This window comes from Aquila chrysaetos, chromosome 26 (genome assembly GCF_900496995.4).
Source record: "Aquila chrysaetos chrysaetos chromosome 26, bAquChr1.4, whole genome shotgun sequence".
Taxonomy (NCBI): Eukaryota; Metazoa; Chordata; class Aves; order Accipitriformes; family Accipitridae; genus Aquila; species Aquila chrysaetos.
This window is the reverse complement of record NC_044029.1, coordinates 2,541,806-2,560,117: the sequence shown is the minus strand read 5'-3', so window position 1 is coordinate 2,560,117 and position 18,312 is coordinate 2,541,806. Positions and strand designations below refer to the sequence as shown.

Sequence of the window (18,312 nt, the reverse complement as noted above, 5' to 3'; positions counted from 1 at the left end):
GTCAGGTCCAAACCAGACCAACACTACCAACAAATTGGATAATAAAACTGTATGGTCCTGATCTAGTGACACAAGGTTCTGGGAGACTGTAACTTCGCTTGATGCAATTTCTAGATTTCAGTGCACCTTCTTAAAAGGAAAAGTTACTGCAATGAATAGAACAGACAAAGTAAGAGCCGCTGATTCCCACTACACATTAAAGGAATGTTGCAAAATCACAAAGCTACAAAATACCAGAATGAAGACTGTTCAACACTGGCTAACCACCCTTCACCCCAGGATACATATTCTACATGGCATCATACACACAGTATAATTATATTTCTGAATAATCCATGAATTCAGTGCAGGGGGATGGGTGGTACTTACAAAACAAGATAGCTGATATTTCTTTTTTTTAGCCTTTATCATTCTCTGTGTGGGTCCATGTCTTATATATAGTTTTCCGTTGAAGACCTCACCAGTAAGAATGACTCACTTCAGACTTTTTTTAGACATTCATTGAAATAATATTAGACAGCTCCAAACCCAGGAATTAATATATTTTATAAGACTCCTTCAAGGCAAGGTGGCATTTTTATACCCATTATACAGATAAAGAATTAAAGTAGGACTAATTAGGGCCAGAATTTAAAAAAAAACCCAACAATCTATTAGTTCTCAGTGCCTAAATGCAGGGATTGTTTTCTTCCATCTCAATGAGTACTTAGTATCTATCTACATATGTATTCAAAGGACAACTGTAGTCAAATTCAGTTTTAGCTGTGAGCACTCACACTTCAGCAAATCCAAATTCTGCTCCTTCCCTTGCACATGTGTATCAAAGGGCTTTCAGTGCAACAGTTTTATCAGAAAAGCTTGTCACAATTTGTAGCTAGCTGTCCAGGTAAATTGGAAGCCTGAGACACCTTGGAAAATGGAAAAATCTGAATAATATGATACTACAAAGCATGCTGGAGAGCACGGCCAACTTTCCATAAGAAGTCAGCTTAAGCCCAGCCAAGCAAACTAGCTCTCGCTGGGCACCAGCTCTGTTGGGCCAGAGCTGTCTCCCAAAGAGTGACAAGAACATCTCTGTGAAAACCATCCAGTTAAATGTCCCTCTGCTTTTGTTTCAGGACTCCCTAAAATATTTTAAGTCAGTAAAAGAACTTAGATGTGAAGCAGATATCCTCTGTCTCCCTCTCTGTTTTCTTTTATCCCTCTACTTTCTTCCTCTTCCTCCCTCCCTCCTTCCTTCCTTCGATTTGGAGACAAAAAAGACACACAGTAATTTCTACTGAGGAAAGAGGAGATGGAGCAAGGGAGGACATGGGGAGCACAAGAAGAGTCCAGCTTGCAGGGACGGTGAGGCAGGAGGAGAGCTCAGAAAGACAAATGCATTTGGGGGGAGAGGGTCAGACACAGAGAATCTCAGAAATAGAGAGAGGAAAAGGGGTACCCAGGTAGCTCCAGGAGAGACGAGAGGAATGCTGAGAAACAGCTTCTGCCATGAGTTTGGCTTATAGAGGTAATAAAATGCACGCCTTGAAGACTAAAGTAATGATAAATTACACATAGCTAGCTTATACACAAAAAATGTTCTGGACTCATTTTGCTTGGGGCATAAAAATATTAATAAGTATTAAATACTTGTTTTGGTTTTTTCTGCACTGTTTTTAGCTTGAGTCCAATCCTTGCCACTGAATTTATTCAGAACTTAACTGAAGGTACTCAATGAGATTCCTCAGGCAGTCTGGTTACCTCTGACTCCCTGCTGAGAGACTGTGCTTTCCAACTACAGGTACTTAGAAACCTGTATTATCAAGGGACAGGCTCAAGCAGATAATTGGCCACAAGATAGCTCTTAATATACAGATATTTCTAGCCCAGGATCCTCTCTTGATTTCATGTACATGGGCCAGCAATGTTTCATAATTTCCTAGCCAGATAATTAAGGGAAGAGAGAAGCATCTTCCGCAAACTCATAATCCAAATGAAAGGCTGACTGCAGAAAAGACCCTTAGACACATTGTCCTATGCATTCTCCATGGACCAGGCTGCTTCTGCCTGTGCTAGCGTGTCCTTTATTCTCTTTTCCCCTGAGTCTTCATTTCTTATTGTTCAAGAAGGAAGGAAATCAGCATGCATTTTAAACAAATACATATATGAAGCAAGATGCTATTATATACATAGCAGAGTTAAGAGACAGAGAGAAATCAAACCATACAAGCAGGGACAGCAGAATTTGCTGACAATATTGCCTGATATTACAGGGAACCAAAGATGTGTCTGTATCTGGGTTCTTTGGCATAATATTCCACTCTTGCTGCATAAAGTTATTTTTCTGGGCAGAAAGTGAAGATCTACTATTTCTACAGGCAATAAAACAAGTACTTAAAAAATCAGAACGTCAGGAAATGAAAAGTTCATGGACAGAATAGACACATTTCCAAATTCCAGGAGAGATGGAAAATGAAATAAAATAACTTGCATTGTCAATTTATAATTCCTTTCTGGCAACAAGAGGGATGCCTAGGGAGTTCAGAGAAGCTAAGAGAACTATAATATTCATACTATATTTAAAAATGGATCAAGGCTAAAAATCAATTCAGTATTGTGCAATCTTTTATCCTAATGCAGCATAGCAGCTAAGAACTATTATTTCTTAAACTTACTTCAAGAAGTGGGCTTTCTATGTTATTAAAAGGGGAGCTGTTCAGAGAGAGCATACCTGAAGCAGTGAAAAAGCTGTTGGATAGTGTGGCTACTGAAGAATAGAAGCTATCAATCATTTCAGAGATTTTAAGAGCTGTAACCAGCTGCATATATATTTGTTTTTAGTATGAGCTGTAAGATTCCAGTGAGTAAGATGCAGATATTTCCCCCCATCTTCCTAATTGCAAAGGGGGACTGTGCACAGAGGGCCACTCTCTACCAGTTCATGGCTGCTAACTAGGCACTTGGAGAAAAGGCTGTTTGGGATTTGTATCAGAAAGGTCATTTGATAGGTGTTTATCCAGCACACTTTTATTCGTGGTATTCCAGTTTTTAATATTTAAACTGACTGTTAGCACTTGTATCCACAGTAACCTTATCCCTCCACATCTGCCACCTGAGCAAATACTGTGGCTTTTATATTTCAAAACTTCCATCTAGATCTAGTCTTTGGATCAAAAAAAGTTCAAGGAATTATTATCCAGTCAAAGACTTTCAACACAAATCTAGAGCAGGTATGGTACATCTTGCAAATTTAACCCATTGTTGTTCCCATCAGTAATGTTATTAAATCATTCAGTTTCCAATAATTCAACAAAATACTGCATAAGTTAATACTAATAAATGTCTGAAACATGAGGTTTCAGATAAGTCATGGGCTTATGTACAAGCATATATACCCTCAGTTTCATCAGTACTAGCCAGTCTAAAACAAATACAGTGTATTTTTGCATGGAAATTTTATCCCCTATGCACAGTAACTGGAGCTTAATGAGGGACAGCAAAAGATACAGAATATAATAGGTTCCATAGTGAATAAAATGTTTGAAATGTTTAATGTAGTGTTTTAAAGTCTACAGAAGTAAATTATTTGGGGAGTAAAGTAGCATTTGTATTACTTGTTTTCCTGAAAATATATTTCAGTCAGGTGTGAACTAAGAACAAGACCAGAGACCAGGTGTGAATTTCATTGTGTGACCTTGTATTTACGATGAATAAAAGCTTGTTGTTAATTCAGTCAATTATGCTTATGTGGAATAAAATCATAGTTAAGACAAGGCAGTTTGCTTTGTCTGCACTGGGCCTTTACCTTGCTTTCAGCAGTTGAAGAATATATCTTTTTTCCCATTGAAAGTCAAGAACATCAAACTTTCTTAGAACTGAACCTGTGCTTAGACCCATGTAAAACACTTGGGCAAAGTGTTTGGAGGTGACCGCTGATGCACAGTGCTCAGCTTCTGAAAAATCATGACTAAAGTGTCTCTAACTGAATATATTCATTTTTAATTGTCTAAAGTTATAATCTGAAGTGTTAACCTTTTATCTTCTCTAACCCTTTATAACCCAGTTTCTAAAACGCAAATGCAGATGAGAAGCATGTTTGGATGTATAAGTACTTTAGAGTAATAACACAATTCTAATGTTCCAGATGAACAGTACTAGACAAGTGTAAATCACTGCTGAATAAGAAGGAATGGCAGTTTGAGGGTCTCATCATTATTTTAAACAATGATTGGGCTAAGGTTGTAAAATCATTAAGAAATGCAACATTAGAAAAATAAAAACAGGTTTTATTTTTAACTGCTAGTTCTTTGAAATGTGTGCTTGTACGTATTCAAATCTCAGTACATTGAATGAGGAAGGAATATTGAGGGGAAAAATTAGTAGAGAAACCTGTGATTGAAGACTATCATAAGGCAGATGAATGTGAGGGATGAACTGAGGCTGCACAGCTACTGTAACTCTCCAGTTCTTTATTTCTGAGCACATGGAATTTTTCAGCTTAGTGAATTACCTTTATGTGTAACGTGTGTACGTGTGTGTGCACGTGTGCGCGCGAGTACGTGTGTGAACAGGCGGAATGGCCAGCATATTGTGATGGGCCGGCAGAATGGACAACATGTTGATAGGGGCTTCAGGGGTTTCATTGCTTTTGTCATTACAAAGGTTAAAACTGATGCTGGGGTGTTGGTACCATAAAAAAATATATGGGTACGGTGTGTGGGAGAAGGAAACATTTTCACTAACGTGTGGGAAAACAGAGATCTCTAAACTGAAGGAGAGAAATTTTAGGTGCCCAGGATGTTTAGAAGCAGTCAGGCAAACTCTGTACCAGGACTGGCTTGCTTGCATGGCAATTCTGGTACATCATTCTAGAACAGCTTTTAAAAGGTATCTGTAGTTTTACTAGCAAAATTAAGCTTGCCTCCCTTGTCAAAATTTTAATTATTTTTGATGGAAAAGGAAAGCTTCTCATCTACATTATAAGAGGCACAATGTGTTGTACAATACATCTGTTTCTTTACTGGTTTCCCTTAAATACTTCTTTCATCTCCCAACTGCACAGGTACTACATTGAGCTTTATTCTCTTCCCATTACATCCCATTGCAATATTCCGTTCACTTCCCCATTTTCTCCCCACCAGACTCAGTACTGATGACAGTAACTCTCTACTGCTAATAACATCACCATCCTTCTCCAACAAGGCGTTAGTTGTATGGTGAAAGGTTGAACACAAAGAGGTCAGGAGTCTGGAAATCTATACTGAGGATGAATCCTGTGATCTAAAATACATATTGGTACTACATTTGTATTGTATGTGTCCTCTAATAATTCACTCATTCTCCAGGAGTTCTCAAAGATGATTGGTAAAGGATCTAGTATTTCCTCTTCAGTTTCCTAAGACTCTTTGTAAAACATCACCTAACCTAGATGATTCAGAGATTTTAATTAACAAAGTACTCTTTTACCTACTTGCAGAATGATAGCTTGTCCTCTCGTTCTTTCCCTCTCTCTCTAATATCTCAGTTCTCTTCATTAACACTGTATTTCACTAATTCTCGTACTTTTTTCTTTATGCTAAAACTAAAATCAGTTTTATTTGACTTCTAGTAATGGTCATAACTTTCTTAATAAAGCCTTTTCTGAATGTATTCTACTCACATAGTTAATGAAATGTCATTTTCTCTCCTAATTTTTTCCTTTTTGTATTTTGGTTATTTATCTATACTTTCATGATGTATTCTCTCATTTCTTTATTTTAGATTGTTTCTATTTTTTTCATCTGCATTAATACTTGTTCATATAACTACCTGAGCTTTTCTTACATCATCCAGTCTTCCTTCATAAAGGATAACATGTCCAAGAATCTTATGTTTATTTGCAGTTATCTGTTAGTACCCATTAATCTTTACCTGATAACTCCTTCAGAATCCCACAATGTAATTATCTGTAATCAAGCTCCTCTGTACTGCTGTGTCCTTCAAACATCTTTAACTTAGGGAAGTCTGTCATTGTTTGAGATTAGTTTACCTACTGGTCCAGATTCCATTTAATTGTTTCTTGTTGGACAATGTTGTTCTAAACCAGTAATATACACAACTGTATACTGTCTTCCTTTAAAAATTCCTTTTATTCTATTTTTTTAAAAATTTCATTAAGAAGTATTCCTATATGAAATAACTAAGAATAAGCTGTAACTTTCTATTACAGAGAGGCCACAGGTTTTAAGTCTACCATTGCCTTCCATTGCAAAGCTTTCCATTATTTACCTACAATGTAAATGCAATTATAAACTGGTGGTCCTTTGAATCTTCAATTTTTCACTCTGAAGAGTAAAAACTCTTAGACTTTCCACCTCTCTTAACCTTTAGACTTTCTGTTACTTTTAATGACCTTTACATATTGCCTTGTTTTCCAAATCTTTCATTAGTTATGAAGAATAGCATTATATGCATCATTCTATACACAGACATTTCTAATTCTTGAAGTTTTAGAATTGTTCTTTTTGGTAACAAAATCAGCTGGAAGGTTTTGGTCTTAAATAAATACATAGCAATAACACTGTATCGGCATTACATCTCTTATTTTATAAGTTATTAAAATGTCATGCTTTATTCCAATTATTAGAATATTCATCTGCTTTATCAACCTAACTTTCAGATGAGTTATTTGCAACTAGTTTCTAATAAACTTGTATTCAGGGCCAATAGACAATTCCTCACACATGTAGTCTCAGAATACAGTTCATTGGTGTTTGTACATCAAGATGAAGGCCAGTCTCTGCACTAGGAAGGCTTTTAGCTCAAGCGGAACATTAACATTTAACATACTAGTAGAACAGATGGGACTACTTCCAGTCCTCAAGTACCGTGCTTACAGATAGGTACCATGAAATAGTTTCACTTTTAATGGTGACTGTACATGCAATGGCTTTCAACGTCTGGATTTGGCCCTCTGTTCTTTGTGAGGGTAAGAGTGAGCCCAATACGTCGATATATACATTGGAAAAGCTCTTTTCTCTCAGGCTGCTGCAGAGTGATCTTCCCAAAGAGGCACATGTACACCAGGTGTCACCCACATGAATGGCAGAGGTGAGTGGAAGGACACCCCACCGCACATACTGGCACCTGGCCTGTCTACCAAGTGTACAGCCTGAAGTCTTGTCTGCGTGCCTTGTGTGGAACAACATGTAAATAGGGATGGCCAAATATCCCAGAACAGAGAAACCCTCACCTACAGGTTAACTTAGCAAAACCTGGCAGACAGGCAGATGGACCCATCGCTGATTAAACCTTCAAGATACAACTGTTGAGACAGGTTTAGATGAAAACATACTCCCTCTGACCCTCAAGGAATCCACCATACCCAGGATGTCTTAATGAAGTCAACAATCTGTTTGGAGATGGGTTCCTTATGAATCAATTGTTCAAATGAAAGACACAAAAATTATCTTGTTTTTCTTTCCTCTGTTGAGCAATCGTTACTGCCAAAATTTTCATAAAGCCCTTTGTCAAGTGCAGGATCAGTCACCAGCCTGCACTGCCTGCGTTTTTCACACACACGCGTTACATATATAAATATATAGACATGAAACAGATTCCTCTAAAAGCCCTTTCCACAGGGGAATGAGCACGGCCTCTCCAGATCTGCACGCACTCACATGGGATGATGTAGAAGGGTCTGAGACCTCAACACAGAAAGACAGTGCTTATTTACACATGCGATATTGAGGAGTACAATTAATAAGCCCTTCTGTCTCTCAAACAGCTTGAGGAATACCATGACAGAAGCATTAACTGGAGCATGTGGAATGGGATTATTTGTTAGACCTGCTGCTGTTGCAGGATGACAGGCACAATCTTCCTCTCTGGCACCCACCTGAGCTCCAATTTGCAGGTTTTATAGTAAGAATCTCTACTAGGATGAAAAAGAAGATCTTGAAGCCTCAGGGATGGATGTTCTGAGGGAGGAGAAAAAGCTTTAAAAAAATACTTTGTGTTTCCTTTTCAGTGAACCCTGGATGGATTCTAGCCCAAATTGAGCCATCAAAATTTTTGTGTCTACATGATAGCTTAAGGAGACCTCGTGAAAAAAATCAATACAGCCTAGACAGTGATTCAGCTGACCAGATGAATCTACTTTAATTTATCCTAAAATAAATACCCTGATAGTTAGTCAGCCAGTCAGCTAAATTGCATTCTATGCTCCATTGGCTTTAATGGCTGATTAGGTGCTTCACCTGGTTGCCCACAGATACAAATTTAGAGTCATTTGAGGTGCTGCAAATGTACATTGCCTGGAAACCAACTGAAGCTCCAGACAGTTATGGGTTTTCCATAAATTCTGTACCATATATTCCAGGCCTACGCAGATGTCTCAGACATCTCAAGTGGTTCCAGTACGTGGGCAACTGAACTGAGTCCTAAACATCTACTGACCGGTACACATGTAGATGTCTATAGTTGAACTTTTTCTCTGCCCCACTCTGTTTTTGGCTAACAGGTTGGACTAAGGGAAGAGTTGGCCTGCCTCAGGAGCCACAGTTGCAAAGAGTTACCGAGGTGAAGGAGAGGAAGACTCAGAAGAGAGCAGGGTGACAAAGAGCCACTTTGCTCAGGGAAGAAGCCAAGGCCACACTGGCACAGAGAGGAGCTCCACAGTTTTAGTGTCAAGTTCTGTAGATCTGCCATGAAACTAAAAGCGAGTCCTGGGGTTTGCAGGTAAGGTCCAGATGAGGGGATTGAAACTCGTGGCTCCAGGCATATGTTCTCAGATTTTACTAGATGTACAGAAAATCTTAAACCACAGCTTATTCCAGCATCAGTGGGACTCGTATTCCTTCCACTCTGCTAAAAATGTGGCTTGCTGCATATCACTGACTGCTAGTTTTAAGGTTGCCTTAAACAGTTCTTCATTTCTGGGTAAACTACGCACAAGCAATGCTCTCTAAATCTTCTTACGCTTCAGATGACGCATGAGTGCCCTGATGAGTCCCTGCATAGCCATTATGGGCCCAGAGAGCTCAGAGCCTGGATGTTGCAAAGGTTGATCTGCTCTCCTAAGCACATTAGGAGTTGGCTTCTGAAAGTCACTAAAGTCACTACAGACTAGAACCCTTGTCAAACATTGGCCTCTTTTTCATCATCTGTAGCATGGCTAATTTAAGAAAGGTGTTGGCAGACTGACTCACTCTTTCAAGCTTTCATCTAATGCCCAAATCATCAATCTCTGCACCAGGTATTTTTGGATAAAAGCTGTGGTGGTCTCTACAAGTGCAGGACTTGGAGCCAATGCACATAGACTATTTCTTTCAGGTGCATTTCACTCTAAAGAAATAAAATTGCTTCTGTCCTTTATACTTGATACAGAGTTTAAGATCCTCCAGAGAGTTTAAAGGCAAGAAGAATTACTGGGTATTCCAGGACAGCAAATCCCAGGAATGACACCTGAGAGAGGGTAGTCTCCGGATAAACTTCAGCTGACTAATAAACCTCCAGACCTAGTACAAAAGGAAAGAAAAGAAACAAAGAAAGAGAGAGAGGAAGGGAAAAAGAAAAGTCAAAACTTAACTCAAAACTAAATCCAAAAGGATTTAGGCAGCTGAGGAGAATTGAGAAGGTAGTCCATGCCTAGCACTGTGAAACCAGGTAAATACTTGTGCAGGTAAGTTCACTGGATGAATACAAATACAGAAAATTTTTAGAAGGAAAAGAAATGCATATGCAGCTAAGATATTAGGTGGAAACTCCAGGCAGCTATATTCAGTTCCTAGACATGTCACAAGCTCTGTCTGACCTACAACATTTAAGATTAATTTCAGCTGCATAAGCATCACGACTCTAGAGCCATCTGAGATGCTCGGTGGTATCCCACCTAGACTCCGGCTGCTAAGCGTGAAGGGCCTGGCTGTCTCCTGCCCTCAGTAATACCGGTCAGCCCTGTATGGATCTCCTGGATCCCCTACAGTATCGCAATTGGTACTAGATACCTATGTTTAAGCAACTGAATTGATCTGTTAAACATTACGTTAGTAGCTATTTTAAGAACTAGTGCCTCTTATCTCAAATGTATAAGCAATTTTAAATTCCAGCCTGCGGTCACTCTATGCCTCAGTTTCCCAACAGTGAAAAAGAGAGAATTAAAAAAAATACTTAGGCAATACTTAGATCCTCAGGCAATGCAAGCCATTTAAGTACTTGAAAGGGTAGAGGTGCATGTCTGTAAGTTCACAGCAGCAATGAAAGTCTAGTGTCTAATGCCAATTCAAGTTATTAACTGTTACCAGTGAACAATATTTTAGAATGTCAAAAAATATAACAAAATGCTTCATATTTTTCTGTTAACTCATTTTGTTTGCCTGGTCCCTGTTTCTCTCATAAAGTGTTTTACAAATCTTTTTAAGATATATTATCTTCATCAAATTGCAATATTAAGCAAATGATAAAATTTCAGAATATCTTAAACAATTAGAACAACCTATAAACAGAGAGTCATACGCAGTCCTTAACCAGAACTAGTCCCTACTGGGCAGTGATTTGATTGAACCGCTTTTACCTCCGTGAATCCAGAATGGAGTCTTTGATGAAGCTCCAGAGTTGTAGAAAGCTGCATGCAAAGATCTAGTGACCTCGCATTTATATATTTTCATCTGTTTCTCTGCAATTTAACTTTTTCTTCCTCAGCATACTAAGTTATGTAGGCCTGCAAGTCTGCAAAAAGATTATAGCTTGTCCCAGGGATATCCATGGGACCTATGCATCAAAAAGATGTTGACTGATTCATCAGGTTTCCTTATTGTTTATATCTAGTTCATATACTGCAATTTATGACTGATCTAATTGTTTTCTTGCACTTTAGAATTAGTTTAACCGCAAAATAGCCTTCACATTATGAAACTGCAGTACCATCTGCATCTTCAAATATAGAGCATCTCTGCACAAAGTCACTACAAATTTTTACATCTGAAGGACAGTGCAGCCCATTACACAACAAATTGCCAAAGTTAATAATGATTGCATATAGATACACACACACATATTCAAGTATGATTCTACTCCTACAAGCACATATGAACCAAGTACACTGTAAGTAGAAATAAAGTAGTTCACGAAAACACAAATAATTTTTTAATACTCTGTTTCAACATATTTCAAAAACATATATATTGATAAACTATGGAAAATTATTCATATTGTAAAGTTAATAGGAAACCGGCTGTTTCTTACTATAAAGTCCACACACTTCAGGTAACATAAACAAATCTTCCTAATTCTAAGCCCAGTCTAGTGAATAACTTTCCTAAAGCCCAAGGGGGACTAAACACAAGGAGTTAATTTCTATGATCTAATGAATGATTAACCATGAAATCTTTTATCTGAAAAACACCTTTTTATTAGAATGCTAATTTAATTAATAGAATTTTGCTGTTGAGAGTAGTATAAATAGGATATATTTGTACTCCGATGCATGTTATTCCATGGACATTAATTATAACATTGTGATATTCCCTCTCCTGTTCTGAACATCTAGTAAGACCTATACTACTAAATCATACTTAATAGGAGTGTGATGGTTGTTGCTTAGGCAACAGAATGAATAAATGCAGGTCAGAATGTGCTTCCAGAAAAACAGAAGCAGGAATATGATAGAGAATGAAAAAGAAATATGTCTAATTGACTTTTTACTGCATTGAAGTATTGGAGTTCTTCAATGTAAAGTAGCTAACCTACCTGAAACACTTAATTTAGTAAGATTATAAAACATAGCTTAATATGTAAACCACTTTAATAAAGGTAAAGCAGTTCTCTCATATTAAGGAAGACTACAACACATTTAAGTTTGGAGTAATCTGAATTTTTGTCTTAGCATAGCAGGTCTTTCTTTCATTTTCCTATATACTTTCCAAGTTTAATTTTCTCTAACATTTTGGCTAGAATGGAAAATATTTTTAAAAACACTCATTTAAATTTTCAGGATAGCCTCTCCTTACATAATGCTGATATATTCAAAACAATAATGTAAAAAGAAATTTGTGTTTTCTGATCATTTTTGATTCCAATAAGATATGGGAACTATTCACTTTCTGGTACAAACAAAAACTGAAATCTGTAACAGCATGATGAACAGTGTGAAACCAATAAATTAGGAATTATTAAATTACTGAAATTATATATTTTTTATTACGAGGCAATTTTCCAGCTTTTTGCTTAATCAGTGCATTTAAGAGTCTAATCTTCCATTCACATATGCATGCTACCCCAACTAACATTAAGAGTAATTATGTATTTTACCTACAATATATATTTAAAAACAAACCACTTCAGAAAAGGCTTAAATTAAAATGAAATTACATTAAAACATTAGCTAACACACAAGTATGCAGGCATAACTTAATCTGCCTGATACCTGAAAACTTTGATTTGCGTATTGAATAAGAGAATCTCGTATATAATTTGTATGTTTATGTAAGTATCCTAACAAGAGACGTAGGAAATGAAAGTCTTATAAATTCCCCCCGAGTGTGGTTCAGGCCCCTCCAGAGCCAGGGGATGACTGGAAAACCCTCCGGGGTGGGGTTTTTGGCTCCTCTGGAGCTCATCAGTTACCTGTGGAAGGTGCACCCCTCGGCATTTGTTATGCCACCTACAGCCTCTTGTGAACAATTTCCTTCTGTAATCTCTTTAATACTAAATGATCATCTACTTATGTAACTAAGACTACAACATATAGAAGAATATGTAGTTACATTTTTTGGGAAACTGCAGCTTGAAAGGTATTTTGGAATTTTTATTTTACATTGCTGGGCTGACAGCACACCCTTGCAGCTTTGTTTTCAAGAATATTTAAAGGTAAAGATTCTCATGATTTTTACTGATATAAGCAAAAGATCACATGGCAGCCATGTAAAAGCAGGAAGAAACCTCTACACTATTATAATGTGGAAATGGCAGAGATCTGTGCCTTAATTTTCTAATCAGTAACCCAAAGGCATATAATGATGTTGGCAAAAGAAGTTAAACAGGAAAAACACAACTCGTGATGATTTTATAGCCATAATCTTCATGCTGTTTCACTTCTGTTTCTTATATGCTAGGTGTAAGTTATGAAAAGTTAGAACTGTTCCAATATATTCATGTTTACTAAAAATATCTTTAAAAGGGGCTGATTAATAATATTTTAAGCTCTGATACTTTATAAGAAATGTAGTCAGGATTTTTGCAAGAGGTTTGAGTGATGGGAATACCGAAGCAGGTAAAAAAAAGATTATATAAGAACCTTCCAAGTAAGCTTCTCCCTTTACTGTCAATATTCATTTCAATGGAAAGTTTGTGCGTGACAGGTCTCTGTTACTTTACACCACATGACAATACTGTAAATCCCGAAGTACATAAAATTTTATTGCATTCATATGTTCCTGATAAATGCCTAGAGTTAAAACATGAAAATGGAACTGTTGGAAGGAATGCATTACTTTTCCACACAGGGCATAAGTTTCAACAAGTGAATCCCATAGCCTGATTATCTAAGATGCAAAAACATTTAACTGAGACATCCAGAATCACTTGCATAGAGAGCACACTTCATTAAATAATTTTCTGTTATTAAAATACTTCTCAATGCAAGAATGGCATTGCATGTTATTTAATTATTATTACAATGATGTTAATATTTAAAGAAAAGTAATAATGTGATGTATTGCAGATAGGGGTGTTTACAGCTTTTACATACTGTGAAAATCCTGCGATGGATTAAAAGAACTGTGCATTTTTCCTTTTTAATCTGAAGATTGATGAGGGGGAGAAAGAACCTTAATATTCAGTTTTTCTTTTACCATATTTCTGGCTAGAATATTTTGTAACGTGTACAGCTTGGAAGTTTACACAAGGACAGCTTATATATTAATTTAGCTAGACATAGAAAAGTGAAACACTAAACAGATTTTCTTAGTGCAATGCAGAATAGCTCTAAGGTTTTTATGAGCACAGAAGAGACAGACAAAAAAGGCAGCTACAGTGTATATACAGAGCTATGCACGGAAGATTTCTTACCATAAATTGCACATTGTCAAATCCATTAGCCAGCAAGTGGTTTTCATACTGAGGTAGCCCAATATTTTCCAACCATTGTCCCACTGTCTGGACAGGGCATCGGGGTCCTGTAGGAGGGTGAAGAGGGAGGCGTTTAAGCAACGAATAACCATCCACTGGATAATAGCGGTAGTCCTGGGCTGAGAGGTGGCATTGCCACATCGTGTTCCTGGGAAAGTTGGTATCAAAGGAGCCCGCCAGCTTGACAGATTAATGTTTTCAGCAAGCAGAAAAGTCAGAAGTAAAACATAGTTTACAGGGCAGTATATAGCGTAAGATCTGATCCTAGCTCTACATTTCTTAGTTATTAATCTTTACTACAGACCAGTACGTCATACAGTAGGAAAAAAAAAAAAAAGCAAGCATATCAAGCTGTCAGCTAAGCTGTTCTCCGTTATATGTGATTGTTGGAATACTCCACAATGAGCAATGCACTGCCAGCAGCAAGAATTCTTTTTATCAAGTACTCCTACACTCATCAGTATGCAGCTCCATGCTTCTTGCTCCCCCTCGCTCGCTCCCCTTCATTACCCAGCCTAGGCTACACCTCGCATTTTCAATAATAGCCATCAGATAAGGCAGATTTTTTTTTTGTCTGCAAGCTGTAAGCCTGCTGCTGCTGCCTCCTCCTACACACCCATCCAAGCGTCAATCTTGAATGATGAGAGCAGTCAAAACAAATGCAGAAAATAGCAAGATTCAAAAGCAACCTAGAGCACTTAAATCTGAATAGAATCTTCATACCGGTTACGCTTTACATATCTGTTTGTTGTAGATTTTTACGTTTCACAAGACATTAAGAAATGCAATACATAAACCGTAGCCTATGGCGTGGTTTGCTGTGCCTTCCCCTTTCCCCTTTTAATACAAGATAGGTAGTGGTCTGCATCTCTGCTTATATAATAGCAAAAGCCTTTAATGAATCGATAATGAATACGTTTCACAGTTTCTCTCCTGTAGTACAGCAAAAGACATAAACGGCACAACAATTTTAGTCAAAGTAATTAGATTATCTGCATGATTTCTTCAACCGTAAAATATTATAAGACACAAGAAAACCTTCACGCCAGCATATAATAATTCAACTTGAAAAGGTCACCATTGCAAATGAATAATTAAAAGAATATTTTTACTAAGTAAAATTTTAAGCTTATATCCTTTTCTTACAAAAATGTGAATGATAGCAGGCAGACATATAAGATTTGCATTATTTCTAGAGAGGATGCATATTTTATCATCTGTAACTGGAAAAAATTTAATAAAAGATGATGAATTTAAAATGAAAGCAAAGTTCATTTTCTGCACAAGAAACCAAATACCTCACGATGTAGTTTCCATCAATGTTCCATTTTTGAGACAGTTTCTCTCAAGATGGAAGGAAATATTTAACACCTTTGTTCCGAGAGGAATGTTTACTAAACTTTTACTGTTCATAACAGGATCAAAGGACTTAGTAAAAAAGGCAGAAAATGGGTATATTCAGGGTACAATTGTAAGAAGAATCCTGTCCAGTAGAACTTCACTTATTGAACACATTAATTACTTTTCTTTGTTTTTCTTGTCCATTGTGAATCTCAAGCAATGACCATCTCTAAGGAGGAATTTAATTCCAGGCATAAGGAAATTATAGATATCTGTCAAGGGCATCATCTGGGATTGATGATACTATGGCAGAAAACTGTTTCATAGAAATCCAAACCTACAGTCTGACCGACACGTTATAACACAAAGTCTCTGCAAGTGATGTGCAGAGGCTCCCTGAGCAGTCGCAGAACAGACTAAACTTAGCTGGATATTTAAAATCAAGAATATTATAAGAGTTTCAACTCCAACTTGACTAGTCCTTGGACTAAAACAAGATGACCTTTCACTCTGATATTGCTGCTTGGATTTGTGGAACAACTCACGCAAACTGAAGTCCATAATGATTATGTAGAATAATTTTAGTTGAGCCATAGAAGATATTTCATGAGGTTGGAAAGCTGCCTAAGACAGGTCTGTAAGGAGATCTTATATTACTCCAGGTCTTCTTACTGATTTGATACATTACTACCTGAAGTATGAAAGGTTCATTAGGTGTCTCAAAAAAGTACTGAAGGCTTATCAGGCACTGGTAAATCTGTAATTGCTGAAGAAACTTTTAGGAGTTTTCTCAAGTATTTAATAACAATAGCACGTGAATATATGCAATATAGAGCATATATTTTTGGTAAGAGTACGCTGTGCACAAATAGCTTAATGTACCTCAAACAAAGTAATGGATAATGCATTTTTTTCCTCAGAGAAAGTAGATATACCAAATTGATGGGAATCTAGGTCTCATGGAAATAAAAATGCATTTGTTCACACCTGTCTGTAAATCTTCCCTATTTTGCAGAGTTTTTCTACTGTGAATCAATATCTTTGTACATAGACGGAGTATAATCCCTTCAGGGTTGTGCCCAGTTAGTAGCAAGGCTGTAAGGAGAAGGGTAGGCTATGTTGAGCTGAAATATACTGGACTTCCCTTGGGTAAGCAAAATTGAAAGGCTGGGCAAGCTCTTCAGAGAACAAATTGAGAAGAAAATTATCTTAAACTAGCTGAGAATTAAATCCTTGCTGAATTTTTCTTAGTTGACTGAGAAGTCATGAATTTCTTTGGAAAGGATTCCTGACATTGTCTTCCCCTTTCCCCCATAAGCAGAAAAATTGATATTGGAAAGAGACCTAGTGAAGCGTAATCCCACTCTTTGAAAGGATTGTGCATGATTGGCTCGTGTATTTCCCATACAAGCATAGACACAAATGTGTCTGCATCCTGCGTCCCCCACCAACAAAAATATTCTGCCCACAATAAGGCACAGCCAATAATCAATGTACCAGTTTCATGGTCAAACTGCTTCTTCCTTACCTTACTATAAACAGCATGGAAGTTATGCTGCCAGTGACGAGGAGTGCTTGGCTCAACGCCTAGCAACAGTGTAGGCAAAATTCAGCTTTTGAGTGGCTCCCCAGACACATTTCCTCATGTAGCTGTTGGTACTGTGTCTAACTATCTCCACGGCCCCAGTACGGGATGATTATAGCACTGCTGGTCCCACTGCGCACTCTCCTCCAACTCTGTCCTCTGCTGCTATAACTACAGGTCTGGACCCATCAACACAACATAAGGTTGCTCAGCAAGGGGAAAGAAAATAAGGAGAAACACAGTCAGCTTGCCGCCTTGTCCTCATCCCTGACTACCACCTCATTGCTAAAGTATCCCGTTATCTGCAAGACGTTTTCCCTCTCTCTTCTGCCAAAGATAGTACTAAGGCAAAGGCAAAGGCAGGCACAGAGCAGAGCCAGGAATGCGGGGATTAGGGTCAAGTCTTTCGTTACGGGAACGTGCAGCTCTTTAGATCTCCTTGTTCTTTGCCAGCCCAAGAGACTTATCTTAGGGGGGCTGCTTGGACAGTTTTTCTGAGCCAGTGCAAGTGGAACCTGGAGCAGGTGTTATTGCTTTGAAAGTAGAAGGCTCTCTCTTCATTTTGCTAGTCTGTGATTCAGTGCCAGCCCCACCAGTGTGCCGCTGCAGGCAGTGCCTGCTTTGTCTGTGCCTAAAGCTGGTCCTGGTATTGAAAAACGCCAGGCAGACTGTACGAGATGGTCTCACCTGCAACACATTTACATACTACTGTGTCTTCCTACGATTTCAAAGAACATAAATCCCATGAAAATCCTTCTGTGATACCACAATCAAAAAAGATGTACCTATTCCTGCATGGAAAAACCGACGCATAAGTCTCTTACAGGGATAGCAGTACTTGGTTCTTTCTTCTCCAAGGCAATAGAAGAAGCACATTGAAGTGATGTCTGCAAGAAAGATGCCATCTGGTATGCTATACGATAATTTCTACAAGACGTCTCGTTCCCAATGAGACTCAGAATATCTTTATTATGGCGCTTGGAGTTGACTGAATCTGTGATATCAAAGAGCACATGGTTTCAAACATGTTGTAAGGCAGATTTGCTCTAAATGCAAAGGAATTTAAGGTCTCCTCTATTTTATTGTCTCTACTGTTGACAATGTGGATTTTTCTTTCTTCATTTTTCCTCCTTTATTTTTCGACTGAGGAAAAGAAAGAAATGTAGTGATTATTTGTAGAGGAGGTGCTCCCCAGTCATCACAAATAGATTATTATGAACCAGTTTCTTAGGTAGGTCAATACCTGTCAAACATTGCTAAACACTTGTGGTATTAAGGAATCAAAAACTGGAGAATTT

The 18,312-nt window shown here is 37.7% G+C and overlaps 1 protein-coding gene across 14 annotated transcripts in view; it reads right to left on the bottom strand.

The window, feature by feature from the left end:
* The window catches only part of ANKS1B (ankyrin repeat and sterile alpha motif domain containing 1B), a 443,348-nt gene that overhangs the window by 183,570 nt on the left and 241,466 nt on the right, over positions 1-18,312 (bottom strand). For 13 of the 14 annotated variants that reach the window (XM_030002651.2, XM_030002653.2, XM_030002652.2 and 10 more), the window contains one exon: positions 14,029-14,135. In XM_030002651.2, the coding sequence (XP_029858511.1) occupies positions 14,029-14,135 (107 nt within the window). Of the gene's footprint in view, positions 1-14,028; positions 14,136-14,540; positions 14,558-18,312 lie in introns of those variants that run through there. The other variant, XM_030002663.2, reaches the window with a different exon arrangement.